Genomic DNA, 24496 nt, shown 5'->3' on the forward strand with positions numbered 1-24496 from the left:
CTTCTTGTCTTAAGAGTCTCCTTTGCTCTTGAGCTTGTAAGGCATGGACTAGCTCAGTGAGAGTGATTTGAGACAGGTCCTTAGAGTCTTCAAGAGAAGAGATTTAGACTCAAACCTTTCGGATAAGCTTACCAACACCTTTTCTACTATTCTTCCGTTAACTCCACCCCAAGCAACCTAATTTTGTTAACCATACTCATCAGCCTGTCAACATACTCCCTCACCTTCTCAGTTTCTTCCATTCTTAGCATTTCAAATTCCCTTCTTAAGTTCAACACTTGCATGCCTCTTGTTGTGTCACTTCCTATAAACTCCTCTCTCAACTTATCCCATACTTCCTTTGGTGTTTCACACGCCATAATTCTTGTAAAAACGAGGGCAGTTATGGTTGCATGGATGTGAGACAAAGCTCTCGGTGCCTCAGCAGCTTCTTCTTCATGTATCCTGATCTAATTTAGGGTGGGATTTGGGCCTAACTAAGTTTGTTAACTATTTTCCTCTACATACTGCAGCAAGCCTTGTCCTCAGAGGAATGCCTTCATCTTGATAGCCCACATGTGATATTGTTCACCATTGAAAACTAGGAGTAAGGGAAGCCGTAGGTTGTGCCATTGAAACAGGTTATTTGGAGTTTGACAGTGAAAATGCCGTAACAGGGGTTGAGAAGTTGGATAGGAAAGATGAGTGTATTAGGCCCTTTAAGATCAATAAGTGCTCTGATACCAATTGTTGGTTTTTATGCTGGAGAGTGATGAGGAGAATGATATTAAGCAAAAGAGAGAGACGGCTGCATGGATATGCTCTGTTTTTCATAAAAACTATCGGGTTAATTTTTACACAAACCAATCCACTGTTTCACCTAATGCAGTGGAGATTTTTATAGATTTGAATTAAAACTAGATACATTCAACTAATACAAGTTCATGTCAGTCTAATACAACACTTAAACACTGCAGGTTTCAACTAAACCTATCACAAATTACATCACAAAATCCATCAACACAGCAGCTCTAACTACTGCAATCAGAACAACCACTTTGAACTCTTGCCGCCAAAAAAAACTTTCAAAAATATTGACAAAATTTTCTGCATTTCCAGCAAAATATCGCCTGCTTCAACAGAGGTCACCAATTCGATATCTGAAGTTTGGTAAAAAGAGTAAGTTTGGAAGCCTCCAGGAAAGAAGATTTGAGATGCAAAATGCAAATGACGTTGGGAATGGAACTTAAAAGAGTTTGCAAGCATATGATTGCCTTTCCGAATAGACCATCTAATTAGAAGCAAATGTAAAATGGCTATTGTGGACTTTATTTTTTCAAAAAATTATTTAAGCTGACATTTTTATCATCGTTTGGATTAACACAATCATTAATTTGCAATAATCAGAAGTTTAGGCTACCAGAAATATTTGTCTCACCTGCTGAGAAAGTTTTCTATAGCAGTATCCTTCATCTGGTTCTGTGTGCCCCTTGAAATTGTTGACCAGAAAATATAAATAAATTAAGAACTTAACTAAGATTCTCTCAATTGGTTTTCTTGCACCAACAAGGAAACCAGAAGGTGTCAAATAAATAACTTGTTTTAGGCTGATCTCTAGCTTTCAGTGAGTTGCACTGCATTTTCCTAATATTAAGTAAATTAAGTCATCTGCTCTAATGTTTTGGGTAGCACCTCTGACCTCCTCAGTGCCTACTCCACAAATGAAATGTTTACCTGCGTGTGACTTTGTTGCCTCCAGATGGTAACTAGTGTTGGAGATCCCATATCGACTAGGCACACTTAAGCCAATGGGTTTATAAGAATGGGCAATCCTCCCACTCAATAAGGCCTTTTGGGTGAGGATTTAGGCCCAACTCTAACAAGTGGTATCAGAGCCAGCCCCATTTGAGCTGAGTGATTGATCAGCGGTAGGCTGCCAAACTACCTCCATTCATAGGCAAGTGATTGACCGTGAGGGGGAGTGTTGGAGATCCCATATCGACTAGGCACACTCAAGCCAATGAGTTTATAAGAGTGGGCAATCCTCCCACTCAATAAGGCCTTTTGGGTGAGGAGTTAGGTCCAACTCCAACAACTAGAACAAATTAAATAATAAAGAAAACAATAAAAAAAGGGAGATATTATCTTTGGCGCTTGAACATAATATTGTACAGGAGTATGATGGAAACCAGTCTCCCAGGCTCACGTTTAATCACAGATAATAAAAGCAAAAAGCAATATTCAACCACAAGCACTATACTAACTGGAATGAAACTGGAAATAAACTGCATTAAGGGAAATAGATTCGTAGCAAAACAGAAAATGGAAATAGACCTAGCACTACACTGAACTTCGAGGGCCAGTTCCTCCTATACAATTCTCTACTAATTTTCTATGCTCTATCCTATGCTACTGCTCTCCTTTTATTCTAACTCAAGATTCCATGCCCTTAACAAACTCTGACAATAATTGCCATCTGTTGAGCCTTCATTGTGCCATTTGCTTCCTTGCCAACTGTCTTGCCATCTGTCCCGCCTTGCCATGCCTCGCCTTTCCCTTTTTGCCATTTTTCTGTTATACCACTTGGTGACCAGGTGTCCATCAGAATGAAAAAAAATACAAATTGAAACCACCTAGCTACAGAGAAAATTGTAGCATTTGTGTTTTGTTTTACATCATTGAGCAGAGTAATATCTATTGATCTTAAATTTCATTTAACTCTCAGTTGTGGTAAGAACACTCTAACAGTCTTATCAGTCCAGGCGAATTGTCTCCTGCAGAATGAAGAGAGAGTTTATCTCCAACAGTCATTTTATGTAATAGAATAGCTAAGCACTAATGCTTCTCCAAATTCCAAATTCCAAATTCCAAATTCCAAATTCAATCTCTTTTGCAATTTGTGTTTGGATAAATCTAGTCCTTGGATACTGTAGTCTTTAGCTATTCCAAAAGTTTGTGTCAAAGTCATGCTGGGTTTCTTGTTCAGAGTTCAAAAGATCCTCCCATGCTCTAAATCCCATCACCATTGAACAGATTCTTAATTTTGACCAAGTCTGAGATGCTTTGATTTGTTCTTCAATTAGTTGTCCAGGAATATGTTCCTGTTCACAGGTATGCATATAATAATGATGTATACGTAACATGATAAGAGAAGAAATCACATGGAAACTACGATAGGGTAGGGTGGGGTATAATATATTACCAAATAAGATTGTTAATAATTGAAAGGTCAAATGTGAACTGTTGATGCAGTGATATTTTGTTGGAAATGCAGCAGAATTTCAGTTCGGGTTTGAAAAGTTTTTGGCGCCAAAATGTCCTCTGTTTTTGCATTGCATCCTGACATGTTTGAGCTGCTAAATTTGATGTATTTTGGTGATATGTTTAGGTTTGATCAGGTGTGATTAAGACAAGACTTGTATTTGAAAGGCATTGTACATGTATTAGTTTTATGTCTAAGTTTAAATTCAAATATGTAAAAATATCCTTGTAAAAGTGGTGTAACAGTGGATATTTTGGGCTGCTTTTGCTGTATAAATTGAAGGATTAATGGAACATTAGTAATAACCTTCTCTCATTTTCAGTTTCTCTCTTTCTTTCCTTAGTATTCTCTGGGCTAAAACACCTACAGGAACTAATCTTAATAATACAAATGCCTATGACAACAGAAGTTGGGGCAGCTTTTACCAGAGTTTCCAACTCAGCAATAAATAATTTGTTGGTGTCTAATTTCTTTAAAATCCTCTAGTTTATTGTGGGCTGGTCGGATTGAAGTTGGCATTTTAGTTAATAAACTCTGTGTACTGTGAACTGCAGTTTTAAGTGGAACTCTTGTCTTTTCTACTCAGGTGTGTAGTAATTCTTTCATTCTCACGTGGCCTCATTAACAATCTTAATTAATACTATGGATGGACATGATAATATGACTGAGGAAAAAGTGATCAATTATCTGGAGGTTTGGAACAACAGACATTGGAGGCAGAGCTTCATCCTCCCAGGGAGAGTTTAGTAGAACTCTTCCGCTTACTTGCGGGGGCCAATTTAGACTACAAGGTTTTCTGCCTTTAAAGATTGGTTCACCGTATGAGAAAACATGTTTTAATTGGGGACAGTGGGTTATTTTTAGTATTCTTAGTCCAAAAAATTTGAGTGCACAATCCCCAACTAATTCTGAAAGGCTATTTAGGTCCGTGAGACCGAGGACATAAAGTTCCTCTAGGTTTTGAACAAGGTTAAAGCGGAGTGCGGGTAGGCTTATCTGAAAGCCGTTTCTGGAACCAGCCTTGCAACTTTCTGTTAGGATTTATATGTACTTTTTACTTATTCTTAAGGGTAGTTTAGTACTTTTGCTTAGTTGTGTATATATTTAACTTTACTCTCCTTTTCTTTGGTTACTCTTAATATTATAATATATGGAACCCTAGTTTTCCTTTCTCAATCTTCTTTGAATCTTCTTTAAATCTTTGAGTATCGTATGTTAATATGGTATCAGAGCAGATGATCCCAAGGGGATTTAGTAGCTATTTTTGTTTTCTTCTTTTAGTGATTTGTGGTTGAATTTATGGGTGATTCTTGTGGTTGAGTGTGTGGCTTGGTTTGTGGTCGAATTCGTGGGTGTTTTTGTGCATTAATTGTTGTTGGTTGGCAAGTGCTGGATAGGGTTGAGCTTGTGGTGGATTGTAGGTTGAAGGTTTAGCAAAATCGAAGAAAACCAGATCGTAGGGGCCTGACTACAATTTTTCAAACCTGCAGGATATTTTTTGGGGGTCTGTTGTAAGTTTGAAAAGTTTTAGGACTATTTTGAATTTTTTTTTTCATCGAAAGCCTTTTTTTTTTTTTTTTTTTTTTTACTTGATGGTATAATTGTGCTGATCTTCATTATGGCTAGTGAAAACAATGATTCTCTTCAACCTATTAGTGTGAAATTAGTTGGAAGTAAGAACTATTCATATTGGAGTTATGTGATGAAATTTTTTTTGAAAGGCAAGAAGATGTGGGGTTATATTGTTGGTACTTTGGGCAAACCTAAAGATGATAATGCTGAAAAATATTTAGAATTGTTAGAAGTTTGGGATGTGAATAATTCGAAAATCATTACTTGGATAAACAACTTTGTTGAGCATTCTATAGGTATGCAATTGGCTAAGTATGAAATAACCAAGGACGTTTGGGAACATTTGGAAAGATTGTATACACAATCCAACTTTGCAAAACAATATCAGTTGGAATGTGATATTTGAGCCCTCCAACAGAACAATATGAGTGTCCAAGAGTTTTATTCAACAATGACGAATCTTTGGGATCAATTGGCTTTTACAGAATCAATAGAGTTGCAAGCTTTTGAACCATATATTGCTCGTAAAGAAGAACAACGACTGGTTCAATTTTTGATGGCTCTTCGTGATGAGTTTGAGGGACTTCGTGGGACAATTTTGCATTGCAGCCCGCTTCCTTCTGCTGATTCAAGGGTTAGTGCATTGTTAGCAGAGGAGATACGTCTTAAAACTCAAACACAAAAAGAAATTCTTCCCACACCTACTCCTTCTGTTTTAGCCGTACCATCTAGACCATCCTCCAATTATCAACGTAAGCCCAATTTGAAGGTTAGTTATGATGAATGTAGTTTTTGTAAGCAAAAAGGTCATTGGAAGGCTTAATGCCCAAAGTTACTAAACAGAGGACACTTGCCACCACAACACCATCCTCTTCCAAGGCAATTGGCAAATCAATGACCTTACAAGTCTTCTTAGCCTAAAATTGCAGTAGTTGTACCGTCATTAGACTCATTTGGTTTTGGCGTCATGCCATCTCCCAATTCCTCAATAGCCACATTTGCTGAGCAGTTTCAAAAGTTTCTTGCCACACAATCACATGCTATGTCTGCCTTGTCTCCTATAGGTTTGTCAAGTTTTTCAAGTATGCCTTCTACCATATGGGTTTTAGACTCTGGAGCTTCTCATCATATGTCACCTGATCCCTCATCTTTTACTTCATTATGCCCTAAATCATCTGTGTTTGTCATGACTGTTGATGGCACTCCTATGCCTTTAGTAGGTGTTGGTTCAATTGTCACACAAAATATATCTCTTCCTAATGTTTACAATGAATCTTGTTTCTGTTGGCCAATTATGTGACTCTGGTTACTGAGTCTTCTTTTCTTCCACTTCTTGTCATGTGCAAGATCTACAATCCCATAAGCTGATTGCAACAGGCCATAGGCAAGGGGGATTATATGTTTTGGATACGCTAAAAGTACCAGATATTGCAGCTTCTAGTGTTGACTTGTCATCTTTTCGCTTAAATAGTTCTTCTTCTAGTTTTTATTTATGGCAATCTTGTCTTGGTCATGTTTCGGCCTCTCGTTTTAGGTACTTAGCTTCCACAAAAGCATTAGGAAATTTGCAAACTCATGATATTTTAGATTGTTCTGGTTGTAAACTTACAAAACTTTCTACTTTACCTTTTAACCGAAGTGTTTCTTCCTCTTTTGCCCCATTTGATTTAATTCATTCTGAAATGTGGGGACTTTCCCCTATTTCTACAAAAAGGGGGTCTCGGTATTATGTTTCCTTTATTGATGATTTCACTCGTTATTGTTAGGTTTATCTTATGAAAAACTGTTCTGCCTTTTTTAATATTTATAATGCATTTCGAGCCTTCATCAAAACTCAACACTGTGCTACAATTAAGTGTTTTAGATGTGATTTGGGTGGGGAGTACACTTCAAGTAAATTTTTTGAATTGCTTACTTTAGATGGCACCATCGCCAAACTTCATGTACTGATACACCAGAGCAAAATGGTGTTACAGAGAGAAAACATAGGCACATTGTTGAAACTGAGTGTTCTCTGTTGTTATCTACCCATGTTCCTAGTTCTTTTTGGGGAGAAGCAATTCTTATAGCAATCCATCTAATTAATAAGATCCCATCATCTAACACTTTAGGTTTGTCTCCGTTTGAAAAGTTGTATGGACATGCCCCTGATTATTCTTCTTTACGAGTTTTTGGATGTACTTGTTTTGTCCTTCGACCTCATGTTGAATGTAGCAAATTATCTTCTCGCTTTGCCATTTGTGTTTTTCTAGGTTATGGTGATGGTAAGAAAGGATACCGTTGCTTTGATCCAATTGCACAAAAATTGTATGTATCTCATCATGTTGTGTTTCTTGAGCACATACCTTTCTTTTCTATTTCTGATAGCTCTCATAGTCTGACTAAGTTTGATCTCATTCATATTGATCCCTTTTCTAATGATGAATATAGTTCCTCCCTTAAGGTTCCACATGCAATAGATACAACCCCACCTCATGTTTCCCACTCTTATCTTCCAATTACCCATTTTCCTCTTCAATATTCTCGCAGGGTTCACCCTAGTTTTCCTGTAGATACTGGTACTTTGGTCCCTAATGCTCCTTCTCTCCCTACGATCACTTAAGCACCTTCTGAGGTTGTGGCTCCTTCCCGCTATCCTCAACGCACTCGTGAGTCCACTCAATTGCCTGATTTTTCTTACTCTTGTTATTCAGGTTCTTTTGCTTATTTTGTAACCTCTATTCATAATCTTTCTGAGCCTTTATCTTATAGTGAGGCAGTTCTAGATCCACTTTGGCAGCAAGCTATGGCTGAGGAACTTTTTGCTTTGCGTAAGACAAACACTTGGGATTTATTGCCTTTACCCCCTAATAAGAAGGCAATTGGTTCTCGTTGGGTTTATAAAATAAAAACTAAGTCTGATGGGTCAATTGAGCGTTATACAGATTGGTAGCTAAGAGATTTCCTCAACAATATGGTATGGATTATGAGGAGACTTTTGCTCCAGTTGCAAAAATGACAACTGTACGTACTCTTATTGCAGTTGCATTTGTTCGTCAGTGGCATATATCTCAAATGGATGTTAAAATGCCTTCTTGAATGGTAATCTTCATGAAGAAGTCTACATGGTACCTCCTCCTGGTGTGTCTCATAGTCTTGGAGAAGTTTGCAAACTCAAGAAAGCTTTATATGGTCTAAAACAAGGACCTCGAGCCTTGTTTGAAAAATTCTCTACTATGATTTCTTCTCTTGGTTTTTACTATAGTAATCATGATTATGCTCTTTTTATAAAGAGTACCCTTGTTGGTCATATTCTACTTCCTTTATATGTTGATGACATGATTATTACTGGTGATGATGTTGATGGAATTGCATTGTTGAAATCATATTTAGCCAGTCAGTTTCAAATGAAGGACTTAGGCTTTTTACGCTATTTTTTGGGTATTGAAGTAGCCTTCTCTCCAAAAGGTTATCTTCTTTCTCAATCTAACTATACAATAGACATCTTGAAGTGTGCTTGTCTTACATATACCAAGATTGTTGATACTCCTCTTGAGCATAATGTTCGATATTCTCCCTCTGATGGTGTCCCTTTGCAAGATCCCACTTTGTATCGCACTATTGTTGGTAGTTTGCTGTATCTCACTATTACTTGTCCAGATATTGCATATGCTGTTCAAATAGTCAGCCAGTTTGTAACCTCCCCTACTACTATTCATTAGGTAGCTGTTCTTCGTATATTGTGGTATCTTCGGGGTACTATTTTTAAAAGTCTTTTACTTCCATCTAAATCCTCTTTGGAGTTACGTGCATACTTTGATGCTGATTGGGCTAGTGATCCTATTGATCGCAAATTTATCACTGGGTACTGTATTTTTTTGGGTGATTCTCTTATTTCTTGGAAGAGCAAAAAACAGCCGGTCATTTCTAGATCCTCCACAGAAGCTGAGTATCATGCTGTGGCATCTACTACCACTGAGATAGTTTGGTTATGTTGGTTACTTGCCGATATGGGTGTTTTTCTTTCTCATCCCACTCCTATGTCCTGTGATAACAAGAGTGCTATTCAAATTGCTCACAACTCAGTTTTCCATGGGCGAACCAAGCACATTGAGATTGATTGTCACCTCACTCGTCATCATCTTCAGCATGGCACTATTACATTGCCTTTTGTTTCTTCTTCTATACAGATTGCAGACTTGTTTACTAAGTCACTCTATCTCTCGCTTTCGTTTCTTGGTTGACAAACTCTCGATGCTTTTTCCTGCCACATCATGAGTTTGAAGGGGAGTGTTAGGATTTATATGTACTTTTTACTTTTTCTTAAGGGTAGTTTAGTACTTTTGCTTAGTTGTGTATATATTTAACTTTACTCTCCTTTTCTTTGTTTAATCTTAATATATGGAACCCTAGTTTTCTTTTCTTAATCTTCTTTAAATCTTTGAGTATAGTATGTTAATACTTTCAACAGTCAGTGCGTAAGACATTAGCATCTTTGATAAAGTTTTCGAGCATTTTCTTCAGTTTCCTACAATGATTTAAGGTGAGAGAGCTTGCCTTAATTAACAACCACCAAATCAGCTTTGTGAAAGATGAATTTCCCTTAGAATGATCGATCGTTCCTTATCGTTTAATTGGCAAGGATCTGAAAGGAGATTAACAATGTATAAAATTCTCAAAAAAAAAAAAAAAAAAAAAAAAAGCAGCTTTTGTTCTTAACGAATTCTAATTCTTGGAACATGTTTGGATTAAAAAAAAAAATAATAGCACTAGTACATGAAAAAAGTGACTTTAGCTAACTAAAACACACTACAAACTCACCAAAATCACATCAAATATAAGGTAATCTATGACAGAAAAACCAAAAACTCTTGTCTTCTTAAGTGTCTATCATGGACATCAGATCCGTTGTTTAACTATTTTCTTCATCGAAACATATCTTTTTGTTTCCTATAAAGAAAAAATTGATGAGAGAAAAGCCAAAAACAATCGATAACCAGGTGACAGTTTAGTCTCATAAGACAGTTTAACCTACAAATAATCTAAAAGCTTCCTTGTAAGTGAGAAAAAGATGAAATATCTATGAAAGAAAATAAATTTATGTGGCTAGCAGACCGGAGGAAGCTTTTACATTCTAGATTGAAAGAAGATGGATGATATATTTTACACGTTCCATATCTAAATTACGAAAGCATACAAGGAATTTGAACTGAAGATCTACATTGAAGGCCAGATGTTGACATTTAAACCTCGAATTCCAGTATAGAAAAAGGGAAACATATATGATCTATATATTTTTTGCATCTCAATTGGTATTAGATCCATGTTGTCTTGTTTAAAAGTGAGGTTATAGTGACTTGGCATTGTTGGTGTCTTAAGCTGGAGAATGCTAAGGAAAAGAAAGTGAGAAAAATGAGTTGAGAGAAAGGTTCTTTTCATTGTAATAACATTACACTTTTATACAACAAAGCTACCCACTGTTACACCAACTATTTAGGATATTTACAAATTTGAAATTTAAAACAAAGCTTACAACTAATACACCCTTAATCATAGCTGAGAGCACTAAACTCATCATCAAAACATATCAACTTCAGTAGCTCTTACACAGTAGAATGCAAGGCAAAATAGAGAGTTCTTTGGCGCCAAAAGGTTTTAAAAAACAAACTGAATTTTAGTTATATTTCCAGCAAAATATCACTGTTTCAAAACTCCCCCTTGATATTTTTGCTGGAAACACCAAGTCTGAGCCTAAAGTCTTCAAACTTGGCTTTGGACAAGCCTTTGGTCATGATATCAGCCACTTGATCCTCACTTCTGCAATGGACCAGCTTGACTTCCCCATCTTGTTCAGCTTCTCTTACCGCATGGAACTTGATTTTTATGTGTTTAGTTCGTCCATGATGAACTAGATTTTTAGCCATAGCCATAGCTGATTGATTGTCACACATAATTGCAGTAGGATTTCTTTGTCTCAGCTTTAAATCTTCTAGGATTTTTCTCAACCAAATGGCTTGATTCACAGCAGCAGTAGCTAAAATATACTCTGCTTCTGCTATGGATTGAGCCACGGTTTCTTGCTTTTGGAGAGCCAGCAAATTGCACCTCAATTCAGGAAAAAAGAATAACCTGAAGTGCTTTTCATGTCCTCTATAGAACCACCCCAATCATTGTCAAAAAATCCCACCAATTCAAAGATTTCTGACCTCCTAAACCATACTCCAAAGTTAGTGCTACCTTTTACATATCTTAACACCCTTTTTACAGCTTTGAAGTGTGTTTCCTTGGGCTGACTCATAAACCTGGACAAAAAACTTGTAGCATACATTATATCTGGTCTGGTTGCTGTTAAGTACAACAAACAACCAATCAAACTCCTATATAGCCCTTCATCAATATTTTCTGCATCATCATCTTTTGAAAGCTTTTGATTAGGAACCAATGGAATGTCCACTGATTTGCAATTCTCCATATTGAATTTCCTTAAAACTTCACTTGCATACTTCTCTTGGTTGACAAAAAACCCATTTGAACCTTGATAAACCTGCATCCTGAGGAAATAAGACATTTCCCCTAAATCAGTCATCTCAAACTCATTGAGCATGGATTTCTTAAACTCCTCCAATTGAGCTAGTTTACTCCCTATCACAAGAAGATCATCAACATACAAGGAGATAATCATCACATCCTTATCAACTTCTCTAACATGCAAAGTATGTTCATTTGGACTTCTCACAAAATCCAAGCTTATTAAGTGATCATTAATCCTACTATACCAGGCCCTTAGTGCCTGTTTCAAGCCATACAAGGCCTTCTTCAGGAGGTAAACTTTATCTTCACTTCCTCTGATCTTGTACCCTTCTAGTTTTTCAACATATATTTCCTCATTCAGCCATCCATTGAGGAAGGCTGATTTAACATCCAACTGAAAATTTTTCTAGCCAAATTGAGCTGCCACAACAAGCAATAATCTGACTGTATCATGCCTAGTTACCGGTGCAAAAGTGTCCAAGAAATCAACTCCATATTGTTAAGTAAAACCTTTGACAACTAGCCTAGCTTTGTGCTTAAGAACTGAGTTTCCTCTTGAAAATCCATTTAACTTGGATTACTTTTCTATTCTCAGGTCTATCCATAAGTTTCTAGGTTTGGTTCTTCTCAATCATTGCTAGGTCCTCCTTCATGGCAGCTCTCCAAGCCTCTGATTTTGCTGCTTCAGAGTAGTTTGTTGGTTCAAGTGAAGCCATGTTGCACCTCTCACAAACCATAGCTAAAGGTCTGGTGCCTTTAACCGAGAATTCCTCTTCTGCATCACTCTCATCTTCTTCAAAAATCTGATCACTAGCAGCTTCTGTCCATTGCGGTCTTGTCTCTACATCAACTTTGCTTTCTTCCCAATTCCAAACTCCATCCTCATCTGCCTTGACATCCCTGGAGATTAGAATCTTCTCGGATTCTGGAACATACACCCGATAAGCTTTGGATTGGTTGCTATAGCCAATAAAAATTCCAATCAAGGCCTTATCATCCAACTTGGATCTTTTTGCTGCTGGAACTAAGATAACATATACTCCCAAAGATTTTGAGATTGTATAATACTGGTTTGACTCCATACCAGGCTTCATAAAGAGTTTGGTTGATCAAGGCTTTTATGGGAAGCCTATTAAGTAAGTACACTACGGTGTTGATAGCTTCTGCCCAAAAATTCTTTGGCAACTTCTTCTCAACAACCATACACCTTGCCATCTCCATAACAGACCTGTTCTTCCTCTCACTAACTCCATTTTGCTGTAGAGTGTAAGGGCTGCTATACTGATGTCTAATTCCAGCCTCATTGCAAATTTGCTCAAACTTTTGAGAAGTGTATTCAGTACCATTATCAATTCTCAAGGTTTTGATGGTTTTTCCTGTTTGGTTTTCCACCAGTTGCTTAAATTTCTTAAACACACCAGCCACCTCACTTTTTTGCTTCAAAAAATACACCCAACACATCATGGACCAATCATTCATAAACAACACGAAGTACCTACTTCCACTCAATGATAAAGTTTCCACAGGTCCACACACTTTTGAGTTAATGAGCTGAAGTTTTCCAGCGACTCTCCAGGCTTGGTTTATAGGAAAGGGCTGCCTACTCAACTTGCCAAGTTGACAAGCTGGGCATACAACCTTAGTTTCTTCAATTTTGGGCAGATTCTGGACCAATTTTTTTGTCTGAATTTCTTTAAGGCCATGATAATGGAAATGGCCAAATCTCTTATGCCATTTTTCAAACTCATCTACCCTAGCATTATAGGCTCTAACTTCAGATTTTTCCCACTTAATAGGGAATCTCTTTCCCACCATTTTTACCATCATAAGTTCACACCCTTAATTTACTATCCAAGATTTGATAGGTTTGGTTTTGAAAATGTAGGACATAATTATTTTCCAACATTTGTCCTACACTAAGGAGGCTTTGACTAATTTCGGGTGCATAAAGTACATTGGTAATGAGTTTTGTACCCGTTGGTGTCTGGACAACAACATCTCCCTTTCCTTTTGCTTCCACAAACTCACCATTTCCTACTTTGATTTTGGACCGATATGAATGATTCAATTTGACAAAGTTCCGTAGGTTTGGTGTCATGTGGTTTGTACATCCATTGTCAACCAACCAGCCTTCATTGCTTGTTTGTGTTGCATTGTAAGAGGCTACAAATAGTTATTCTGTCCTTTGCTCTGGTTGTTGATCATCAATCACTTGAGCTTGCTGTCGGGATTGCTCTCCTTTATTCTTGCAGACACTCTCTATGTGGCCAAACTATTTTTAGGCCCTGCATTGTATCCCTGGCCTAAACCAACATCTCTTCTCAGAATGGCTTTTCTTTTTACAGTGAGAGCAAGGTGGATACTCCTTCACCCCACCTGGTTTTCCCCACTGACCATTGCTCATTTCTTTCCCCTTTTTGTCACCGGCATATCTCCTATTGTTCCCTTGTACAGACTTGCCTTTGTGAGTTGCCATCATTGCACCCTCATTTGCATCTTCTTGCCTCAAGAGCCTTCTTTGCTCTTGTGCTTGCAATGCATGGCCTAACTCAGTAAGAGTGATCTATGACATATCCCTTGAGTCCTCAAGAGAGGAAATTTGGACTCAAACCTTTCGGGCATGCTCACCTTCTCCACAACTATCCTATTTGCCAACTCCACTCCACTCCAAGCAACCTGATTTTGTTGACTACACTCATCAGCTTGTCAACATACTCCTTCACTTTCTTTGATTCGTGCATCCTCAACATCTCAAACTCCCTTCTTAGATTTAGCACCTGCATATTCCTTGTAGTGTCACTTCCCATGAATTCCTCTCTTAACTTGTCTCAAGCTTCTTTTGCAGTTTCACATGCCACTATCCTTGTGAATACAAGGTCTGTTACAGCAGTATGGATGTGAGATAGGGCTCTCGGTGCCTTGTGTAATGAATCCCACATCAGAAGCATATTGGGGAGGTCTTGGGCTTATAAATGGGGGGAGTCCCTCCACCTAATAGGTTAGCCTTTTAGGTGTGAAACTCTCAGCTCGTGACAAGTGGTATCAGAGCAGACCCAATCCGTCTTTTGGTGTCCCACCGAGTAACCACACAGAAAGGCGTCCACGTGTGATTGTGGGTCCACACGAGAGTGAGGTGGACGGGTAGGTAAGGGCCCCCACTTGTGATGAGGGCGTCACAGGATTAGGTGGGGGAAGAATGTAATGAATCCCACATCGGAAGCGTATTAGGGAGGTCTTAGGCTTATAAATGGGGGGACATTTGGAAGCTTTTTCTTCATGTATCTTGATCTGATTCAGGGTGGGATTTGGTCCCAACTGAGGTGGGTGATGATTCTTCTCCACATACTGCCACAAGCCTTGGCCTCGGAGAAAAGCTTTCATTTGTGCAACCCACATGTGATAGTGTTCACCATTGAAAACTGGAGGTGATATCAAGGCTGATTGAGCAACCATCGGTTCAGTTTAGAGGTCTGAAGCAGGAGAAATATAAAGTCTGAAACACAGGAGTTCTTGAGCTGAGATGAAGGACTGAACATGGGAGGGAGAGATTTCAAGTTTTTAGTAAGGTTCTGATATCGTTGTTGGTGTCTTAAGCTGTAGAATGCTAAGGAAAAGAAAGGGAGAAAAATGAGATGAGAGAAAGGTTCTTTTCATTGCAATAACATTACACTTTTATACAACAAAGCTGCCCACTGTTACACCAACTATTCAGAGATATTTACAAATTTGAAATTTAAAACAAAGTTTACAACTAATACACCCTTAATCATAGCTGAGAGCACCTAAACTCATCACCAATACATATCAACTTCAGCAGCTCTTACACGGCAGAATGCAAGGCAAAACAGAGAGTTCTTTGGCGCCAAAAGGTTTTCAAAAACAAACTGAATTTCAGTTATATTTCCAGCAAAATATCACTGTTTCACCGGCATGTTTGAATTATTTGATCCGTCCCGGCTTTGAAGTAAGGTTGTAGACTTGACCGGGTAGCGACATCCTTCCAATGCAAATTGTTCCACCACCGCAATCCTCCTCTTATTTCTTTAATGGTATTTGCATTATGGGTTGTGAGAGGCAGCTGCTGAAGCGAGTTACAATCGATCACCTCAATCTCCTCTAGACTTTGCCAGGATTGTTCATGATTGTAGAAAGTTTCTAGTTTGCCAAGTTTCTTCAGTTCAACTGTCTTTAGATTTGGAGCAATAGGTTCTGGAACAAAAGTTTCTGCAGAACAATTAAAGAGCTCCACTAACTCATCACAAAAGCTGACCTCTATTTTTTCCAGGTTTGGCAGGGCAGGAAGGAAACTAACCCAGAGAAGACATTTTAATCGAGGACACACAGTTACTTCCATGGATTTTAGTCTCGTAAATCTCAGACCAAGATGACCAACTAGTTCTGAAATGTTTTCTAAACAAGTCAGATTTTGGAGACGGAGTTCTTCTAAATTTGGTAGCAGATCACAATGGGCGGCACATCCTCCATCCGGCCTTAAGCTGCTGTTGAAACTTGCAATGGTTAGAGATTTCAAACTGGCAAAATGATCAACTCTGTGTATGACCAAGGTTTCAAGCATTTGCTTCAGCCCTCGACAATGATTCAGGACAAATGAACTTGCATTAGGCAGAAACCAACGGATCCATTCACCTGAAAGATCAAGACCACCGATTGTCACCTTTCTTTTGTCATGTTTACTTGGCATGGAGATTGCTTCCGGACCTATATAGAATTGGAATCTTTTTAATCTACCTATCCAGGTAGGATCTTCAGAGATAAAAGATGGAATGGCCGCAAATCTTGCTGATAAGATAAATAATCGTCCAAGGCATCCCAACACTTCGTCCGTTGATTTTCTCCAAATGTAAGCACTGTGTGCCATTTGTAGAACCTCCAAACTACACAATCTGGATAAAATCCCACTTTGAATAGATTGTAGGTAGTGAGCGCGGGATATGTTTTATACTCTTAAATTGCTCAAATTTTCCATTTCACTCGGAAGTTCTCTAATACGAGTCGCACAGCAATCAAGCACTTGGAGTTTGCTAAGCATGCCTAATTGGGTTAATTCTTCAAGAAGACGACAATCCCTCAATAGGAGCACTTTAAGGTCAACCAGATGGAGAATGGATTGAGGTAATGACTGAATGTTGGTTCCACTAACATTCAGGATCCGGAGTGATTGAAATGCTTGCAGAAATCCATCAGGAATTCTCTCAAGGGGAAGGTGGCCTTGCAATAGTAAACTTGAGGCCTCTGGACATTGAATTCCACGATCCGGCAAACCTAATATTTTGTTATTAATGAAAGAGATTCTCTTGAGAGATGTGGACATTTCAGCTTCTGAAATCCTAGTCAAGCCAATTCCTGACCGGACAAGTGATTTATAACCATCATCCAAGGAGGATGATATCCATATAGCAACATCACGAATTACGTCATGCATCTTCACAGTGCTCTCGTGGGCTCCTTCTTCCAATAAACAAGAGTCCTTTAGATTTTCAATCAGAGCAATTCCCCTATTGTGCAAGTCCTCATAATTTTGTTGTTCATCTATCAAGCCTTCCGCCAGCCAGCAATTTACCAGTTCGCTTACTTCAATAGAGAAATCTTCCGGATACAAAGCGCAGTACAGAAAACAAGGTTTGATGTTTTTACCTTGTAATGAATCGTAACTCCACTTCAAGGGCCTGAAAACTCTATCCTCTATGCCTCTGATATGAGGAACTGACCTTCGCAACTCGTTCAAGGCATCCTTCCACAGTTCAATCATTGTCTTCCCCCTCATAGCTGTCCCCACAGTGATGATAGCCAAAGGCAAACCGCTGCATTCTCTGGCAACCACCCTCGCTAATGGTTCAATATGCTTTAAAGTAGCCACCTTCCCGGCACTTCTACTAAACAATTGCCATGCTTCTTCGTCATTAAGAACATCGACTTTTACTTCTTCATCAGTCTTCATCTCCCTACATATCTCTAAAGATCGAGATGTCAAAATGATCTTAGATCCTGTATGAACTTCAGGTTGCGGGACACCCAAAGCATCCAAATCAATCATCTGCCACACATCATCCAAGATAAGAAGAAATTTATTCTCCCGTTGGAGCCTCTGATGAAGTCGAACAGCTAACCTCTCCACACTTTCTCCCATTATCATTTCAAGATTCAATCTCTCCGCTATTTGTATTTGAACCCTTTTTAAATCTAGCTCCTTGGACACAGTAGCCCATATTACCACGCCAAATTGTTGAGTGGAAGAGGTGTTCTTGAGATTGTTGTTCAAGTTCTTCACCAGGGTAGTCTTGCCCACTCCCCCCATGCCCCAAACACCAATCCTCTGAACATTATCATCATTCAATAGATTCATAACTTTGGCTAAACTATTTGGTGCTGTCGTTTGATTTCTGATTGACGGTCCAGGGATATACTCAACCTTTTTAGCCAAATGGTTCACACATTCTGTTCTAGCAATGATATTCCTAATCTTCAAAAGCCTTTCTATCTCCTTGACAATTCTAACCGTTTCCCTGCTGAATTCATATCTTTCACTGCAATTAAAGAAACATCCACAAAGTTTTTGTTTGTTGGTTGTCCTACCTGCTTGCACAGGCTCTGCTTCGAAAATGATTTGTTGGACATCTCTAAGCCACTCCATCTTTTGTGTATTAGATAAATCAACTTCTTCTTTCACATTGCTGCGAAGATCTATCAGACTATTCATCTTTTTTTCTAAATCATTGAGATTTGATTGGAATCTGATGAAGTTTTTGATGTTAGAAAAGGAGCCACAGCGCCTTCGGCTTATTTCTACCGCAGCTGCATCTAGAATTGAAGTCAGAACTTCCATCGTGGAATCTTGGTTAAAAGTGTTGCCAAGATTTAAGAAATTTTATGGCAATCAACCGTAGAAGGAACCCAAGTTTCTCAGCCACTCAGGGAAGATAAACTGAGATGCAAAAGGTCATTGCTCTTGGAAATTGCTTGCTAAGCTGGGAAAAAGGGACCCTCCAATGGCAAGTAAATTTCCTGCTTACCTTTTGATGTCATTCTGATGCTGACTTTTGATGATATTTTTTTTATCTCCTAGATAAAGTTAAAAAAGAATCGGAATTCTACCGACCAATACCAATGATCGAGTAGACATGTAACTTCCTAGAAGAGTAAGTGCCTTCTACAATCACAGAGGCTTCCAGTTAGTCTTATCTTTGGCTATCTTATTTCCTGAAATTGAATTCATAAATTATGTAACTAGAGAATTTCTTAAAAACGTAGTGATGTTCGAGAGATTACATCCAGCTTCCATAACGTCCAAAAAATTTGTAACTTGTGACAAATTCTTTACTGCTCTGCTTGGCAGGTAAAAACTATTTTCTATGATCTCAAAGGGTTGGTCTTCGGTTAAGAATGTTTATTCTATTCTGGGTTTAAATTTTAGAGTTACCTATCACAATAATATTGTAACTCACCTGGTTATTTGGATTTGTAAGATGTTTAATAGATCGAAAAATTAGTGGAAATACGCATAAACTGGTCAGACACCCCATATGCCAAAAAAAAAAAAAAAAAAAAAAACACTATGTTCTCCAGCTTTTCAGTCAACTACTTTTTACCCCAACATTTATCTATAGGATTCCTTTTTTTTTTTCAAAGAATATGTGATGTCATTTTCCAAATATTAGTTTTTTGCCGCTATCCTACCCCCCGATCAAACAAGGGCGGCCAGTCAATGAAGGTGGTTGGTAAACCATCCGGTTGAACCCCTCGGGGCCCATTTATCTATATGTTTGATTGAAAAAGAAATTTGACTTGAACAAACATTATATAATTAGTTAAAATAATATTTTGTTTAAAAGTATAAACTTAATTGTTTTAGAAAGAAAATATAGATAAGAATTAAGTTGTTTCATGAAAAATTTTTAAATAATGGAAATACTAATTCAAATATTTTTCTTATTTTCCACATCTATATATATTCACACTTAAAAAAAGAAAAGAAATATTAAACCCTATATTACCTCTTTATATATATTTAGCTATTTTCAATTTAAACTACAACAAAAACAATGTTTTAAATAATTGGCAAGTTGTACAAGGGTATTTTTGTCCTTACACATGAATGGTGTGTAAAATATCAGATTTCTCTAATCGCGGTTAGATTATTGGATGTGTTTGCTGGTTTCTGGAAATTTTGGGGCAGAATTGAGTTAAACTGACAAACTTTGGAGCAAAATGTTTTTCTCTCCTCTCTGCTTTGCTTTGCTCTAGGGTCCAGCAATAAGCGCTAAATATGAACATTCTCAAGATATAATATGATGTTTTAATGCGCGTTATAGTTGAATGTTCTTGAGAGAATGATATTTTGACCGCATCATACGGATTCCTTTCCTTAATGCTTTGGCTGTCTATCATTTGTTTCTGTAATCTACACTGGTTGACACAAATACTTGTAGCCTTTATGCAACCTGTTTTCTTTTCTTCTTTTTCGTTTTTCTGGATAAGATATTATGTTTGCAAATTGGGCAGCACATTGAACTCTTTTTCTTGTCCCCAAATATTGAGGAAAACGAAAAACAATTATTATCTACTTCTCCTGGATTTGGAACTCACTGTCAGTACTTGCATGGATGACTAATATGGTAAAATTTCCAGCTGTTGTAAATCTTTTCACCTCCTAAAGCGTTATTGCTATTTCCTTGCTGAATTTACACCGTTGACTGCAATTAAACAAGCATCCATTGTGTCTTTCCTTGTAGGTCTCCATACTTATTTATAGAGACTTCGGTCGAAGCAGAAATGCTTCGATCTCTCCAAGCCATTCTTTCACTTGAGTTTTTGGTGGCTTCCTAACTTTCTCTGCAGCTGCAATTTCTTGATTAATGTTTTCTCTAAGATCAGTTAGAGTCTTCTTCTCTTTTCTTAAAGCTTTTATATTTGATTAAAAACGAACTGTGTTTCTGATATTAGAACAGAGGGAGCAACAAGGACAAATGGAACAAGAACAGTAGCATACAACTTATGCCACTACTGAAAACAACAGTTCCATGGAAGAAATTTGTTGAGCAAGAAACCTGATGCTTAGGTTTCGAAAATAAGTAACAGATGAACAGAATGCTAGTAGTCATATTATTTCTTTATATGTCATGACTCATCATCATCTCAAGAAACAAATGTACGGTAAAAATTTCTTGTTGGACTTCAATCATTTGATAATTAAGCTACAATGCTTTCTTTGTTCAATTATTGTCTAAGTATAGTTTTGGCGCACATGACTATCAGACTGTTTCTCTAACAAGTTGAGAATAGAAAACGAATCAACAGTTTCAAGGATGATGTCCTAGGTATGAATCAAGGAGAAGACGCTTTAAACCTCACAATAGAAAGTGGGTAAGAGATTCTGAGCCCCACCAAAGAAAATGAGTAACTCTCAGAACCCACCCGAAAAAATGGGTAAGGGTCCATCATCCATGGAATGTTACATACTATACGTATATGATACCGAAGAGGAAGCATTACATACTTTATGGAGAAAGGGGAAATAAACTCTGTTGGTCAAGGGACTATATGATCAGATCTCTTATCTTTATCTTACAAAACTGTTCCATCTATTCTCTGCATCTCCATTGGTCTTACCTCCATATCAGCCTGTTTGAAGAAAGGCTGTAGACTCGATCTGGTATCCTTGTCAAAATCCAATTGGCTCCACCACTGCAGCTCTCCTCTTATTTTTCTGATACCATTTGCATTTTGAGAAGTGAGAGGCAACTTCCCTAGCAGATTGCACTTGATCACATCAACTTCCTCTAGACTTTGCCACAACTCATCCTGTCTGCAAAGATTCCTTAGCTTGGGGAGATACTTCAGTTCCAATGTCCGAAGTTTTGGAACAACAGGTTCTGGAGTAAAGCTTTGCTCTGAATAATAATGAAACAGCTCAACCAAATTTTCACAGAAGTTTACCTTGATCTGTTCCAGATTTGGTAGGTCTAGAATGAAGCTACCGTATGCGAGAAGATATTTCAACCTTGGACAGTGAGTCACATCCAAAGATTTTAGTCTTAAAAATCTGAGTCCTGACCAACTAGTCCTGAAATGCTCTCCAAATAGGTGAGATCGTGGAGATGAAGTTCTTCCAGATTTGGTAGCAGATCATAATGGGCGGCACATCCTCCCTCTGGCCTTAAGCTGCTGTTGGAACTTGCAATGGTTAGAGATTTCAAACTGGAAAATTGATCAACGCTGTATATGACCAAGGTTTCAAGCATTTGATTTAGCCCCCGACAATGATTCAGGACAAATGAACTTGCATTAGTCAGAAACCAACCGATCCATTCACCTGAAAGATCAAGGCTACTGATTGTCACTCTCCTTTTGTCATGTTTAGTTGGCAAGGAGTTTGCTGTTGGACCTATAAAGAATTGGAATCTTATTAATCTATTTATCCAGGTAAGATCTTCAGAGCCTGGAGATGGAAGGCCCTTCAGTCGAATGGATAAGACGAGTAACCGCTGTAGGCATCGCAGCTCTTCAAAACTCGTTTCTCCCTCTTCTACCTCTCCTTTCAGTCCCCAGTGATAATTACTGAGTGTCATGTCTAGAACCTCCAAAGAAGACAAACTGGATATGATTCCATCTTGGATTGTTTTGAGATAGTGAGTCCGGGAGAGATCTAGTTGCTGTATATTGCTCAAATTTTCCATCCCTCTGGGCAATTCTCTAATACCAGTGGCACATAGATCAAGTGTTTGAAGTTTACTAAGGCCTCCAAGTGGGGGTAAGTTTTCGAGAAAGAAGCAATCCCTTAAAAGAAGAGCTCGAAGATCATGTAGTTGAAGAAGGGAAAGCGGTAGTGACTGGATACGGGTTCCACTCAAATTTAAGAGCCTGAGTGCTGGAAATCCTTGTAGGTATCTGTCAGGTACTCTATCAAGGGGAAAATTTCCTTGAAGTAGTAAACTTAAGGTCTCTGAACATTGTATCTCACAATCAGGCAAACTTGTGATTTTATTATTCATAAAAGAAACTCTTCTTAGTGAATTCAGTAACTCGATCTCAGAAATCTGGCTCAGGCCAGCCCCTGAACGAATAAGGAATTTACATGTATTCTCCAATGAGGATGCAATCCATATAGCAACATCTCGAACAACATCATGCATTTTCACAGTGCCTTTATGGTGGCCATTTTCTAACAAGCAATAGTCCTTTAGGGTCTCTATCAAAGCTATTCCCCTGTTGATTGAATCCTCATAATTTTCTTGTTCTTCTAGTAATCCTTCCGCCAACCAACACCTTACTAGTTCGTGTACTTCGATTGAAAAATCCTCAGGAAACAAAGCGCAATAAAGGAACCAAGACTAAGTATTCTTACCTCTCAGTTTATCGTAACTCCACTTTACAGGCTTGTAGACTTTATCTTCAATCCCTTCAACACATGGCACTGATCTTTGCAACTCATTCAAAGCATGCTTCCACAGCCTGACAATTGTCTTTCCCCTCATAGCTGTCCCCATGGTGATGACAGCCAAAGGCAAACCTCTACATTCTCTGGCAACTGCCTTTGCCAGTGGTTCAATACGTTCTAAAGTCGTTACGTTCCCTGCATTTCTAGTAAACAATTTCCACGCCTCTTCATCATTCAGGGCATCAACTTTCACTTGTTTATCAGTTTTCATCTGCTTACATACTCCCAGAGAGCGAGATGTCAATATGATCTTAGAGCCAGTTTGAATTTCAGGTTGTGGGAAACCCAATAGGTCCAGATCGATAGTCTCCCAGACATCATCTAAGATAAGAAGAAACTTATTCACCTTTCGGAGCCTTTTATGAAGTCGAATTGCTAACCTTTCCACAGTTTCTTGCATTTTAACCTCCAAATTCAATCTCTCTGCAATTTGTATTTGGACCCTTTTAATGTCCAGGTCCTTGGACACCGTAGCCCATAGTACCAAGCTAAAATACTGTGTCGAAGAAGTGCCCTTGAGCTTGTTGTTCAAGTTTCTTACCAGGGTAGTCTTGCCTACACCTCCCATGCCCCAAACACCAATCCTCATAACATTATCATCATTCAATAAGTTCATAATTTCGTCTAAAGTTTTCGTTGCAGTTGTTTCATTTTCGATAAAAGGTCCAGGGATTTCCGCAACTGTTTCCACAAAAGGATGTTCATTCACCATTATATTGCCAGCCTTCAGAAGTCTTTTTACCTCTTTCAGCAATCTAGTTGTTTCCCTGCTAAGTTTGTATCTTTCATTGCAATGAAAGAAACATCCACACAGCTTTTTGTAGTCAGCTGTCATAATTTCTAGCACTGAATTCACTTCAAGAATAATTCTTCCGACCTCTCTATGCCATTCTATCTTGTGAGTTTCATCTGGTTCAACTTCTTCTTGCACTTTATTCCTTAGATCTGTCAGACTCTTCACCTCCTTTTCCAAGGCACTAAGATTTGTTTTGAATCTGATGAAGCCCTTAATTTCTGGACAGGAGCCACAGAATAATCGGCCTGTCTCTACCACTATTGGACTAAGGATTGAAGCCACCATTTCCATGACTGAATTTTAGTGAAATGTGTTAGCCAAGCTTTAAGAAATTTTAGGTAATGAAATTGAAGGATGAATGCAAATTTGGCAGCCTAAGAAGCAAATGTGGAATGGCCATGACGCACTTTTATTTATTGAAGTTGACTTCAAAATAGTTAATGGATTAAATCTACCATTCTTATCTGTCTAGTCATTTGTTTGGCCGCGAGATCCGGCTGTCACTTGTAGCTTTTTTTTTTTTTTTTGGTGGAATTGTGAGAATTGGGAGGAGGAGAAGAAAAGGGAGGGACAAAGAGGAGAGGAGGAGGAGGGGAAGGGGAAGGGCAACACAGAGAGAAGGAGATGGAGAAGAGAGGAAAGCAGTCGGAAACGGATAAGCGAGTCGGTGGTGGAGGAGGAAAAAAATAAAAGGAAAAAGAAAAAAATTATTGTTGACATAGTATTTTATGCTTTGCTTTGGTCCTGCACTCATAGTTGAATATTCTGACGATATAAGTATATAACAATGTTTTAAGAAATTATATTGAATAGGCGGAACGACGTCTTCCCAGTTCCCACCCGAAGCTTGCCCGGGTGTGTTTGGTTAATAAAATATTTTATTAATAGAAAAAAAATTACCTTAAGCGTGCATTTGGTTCTG

The 24496-nt window shown here is 38.2% G+C and overlaps 2 protein-coding genes across 2 annotated transcripts; both read right to left on the reverse strand.

Annotated features, from left to right (window-relative positions):
• Window positions 1-16280: 16280 nt before the first annotated feature.
• LOC116119553 (disease resistance protein At4g27190-like) lies at window positions 16281-18167 on the reverse strand. Its single transcript, XM_031405491.1, has one exon. It carries the CDS (start codon window positions 18165-18167, stop codon window positions 16281-16283), a length of 1887 nt encoding a protein of 628 aa, XP_031261351.1.
• Window positions 18168-20560: 2393 nt separating this feature from the next.
• Window positions 20561-23989, reverse strand: LOC116119587 (disease resistance protein At4g27190-like). Its single transcript, XM_031405531.1, is given in 2 exon segments — window positions 20561-21399; window positions 21402-23989. Coding segments are annotated over 2 exon segments (2958 nt in total). The 5' UTR covers window positions 23866-23989; the 3' UTR covers window positions 20561-20905.
• Between the last annotated feature and the right edge of the window lie 507 nt (window positions 23990-24496).

This window comes from Pistacia vera, unplaced genomic scaffold (genome assembly GCF_008641045.1).
Source record: "Pistacia vera cultivar Batoury unplaced genomic scaffold, PisVer_v2 Contig896, whole genome shotgun sequence".
Classification (NCBI taxonomy): domain Eukaryota; kingdom Viridiplantae; phylum Streptophyta; class Magnoliopsida; order Sapindales; family Anacardiaceae; genus Pistacia; species Pistacia vera.

Excerpts from the sequence above, each read along its gene's own strand:
- LOC116119553 (XM_031405491.1), bottom strand. The coding sequence starts at position 18,167 with ATGGAAGTTCTGACTTCAATTCTAGATGCAGCTGCGGTAGAAATAAGC.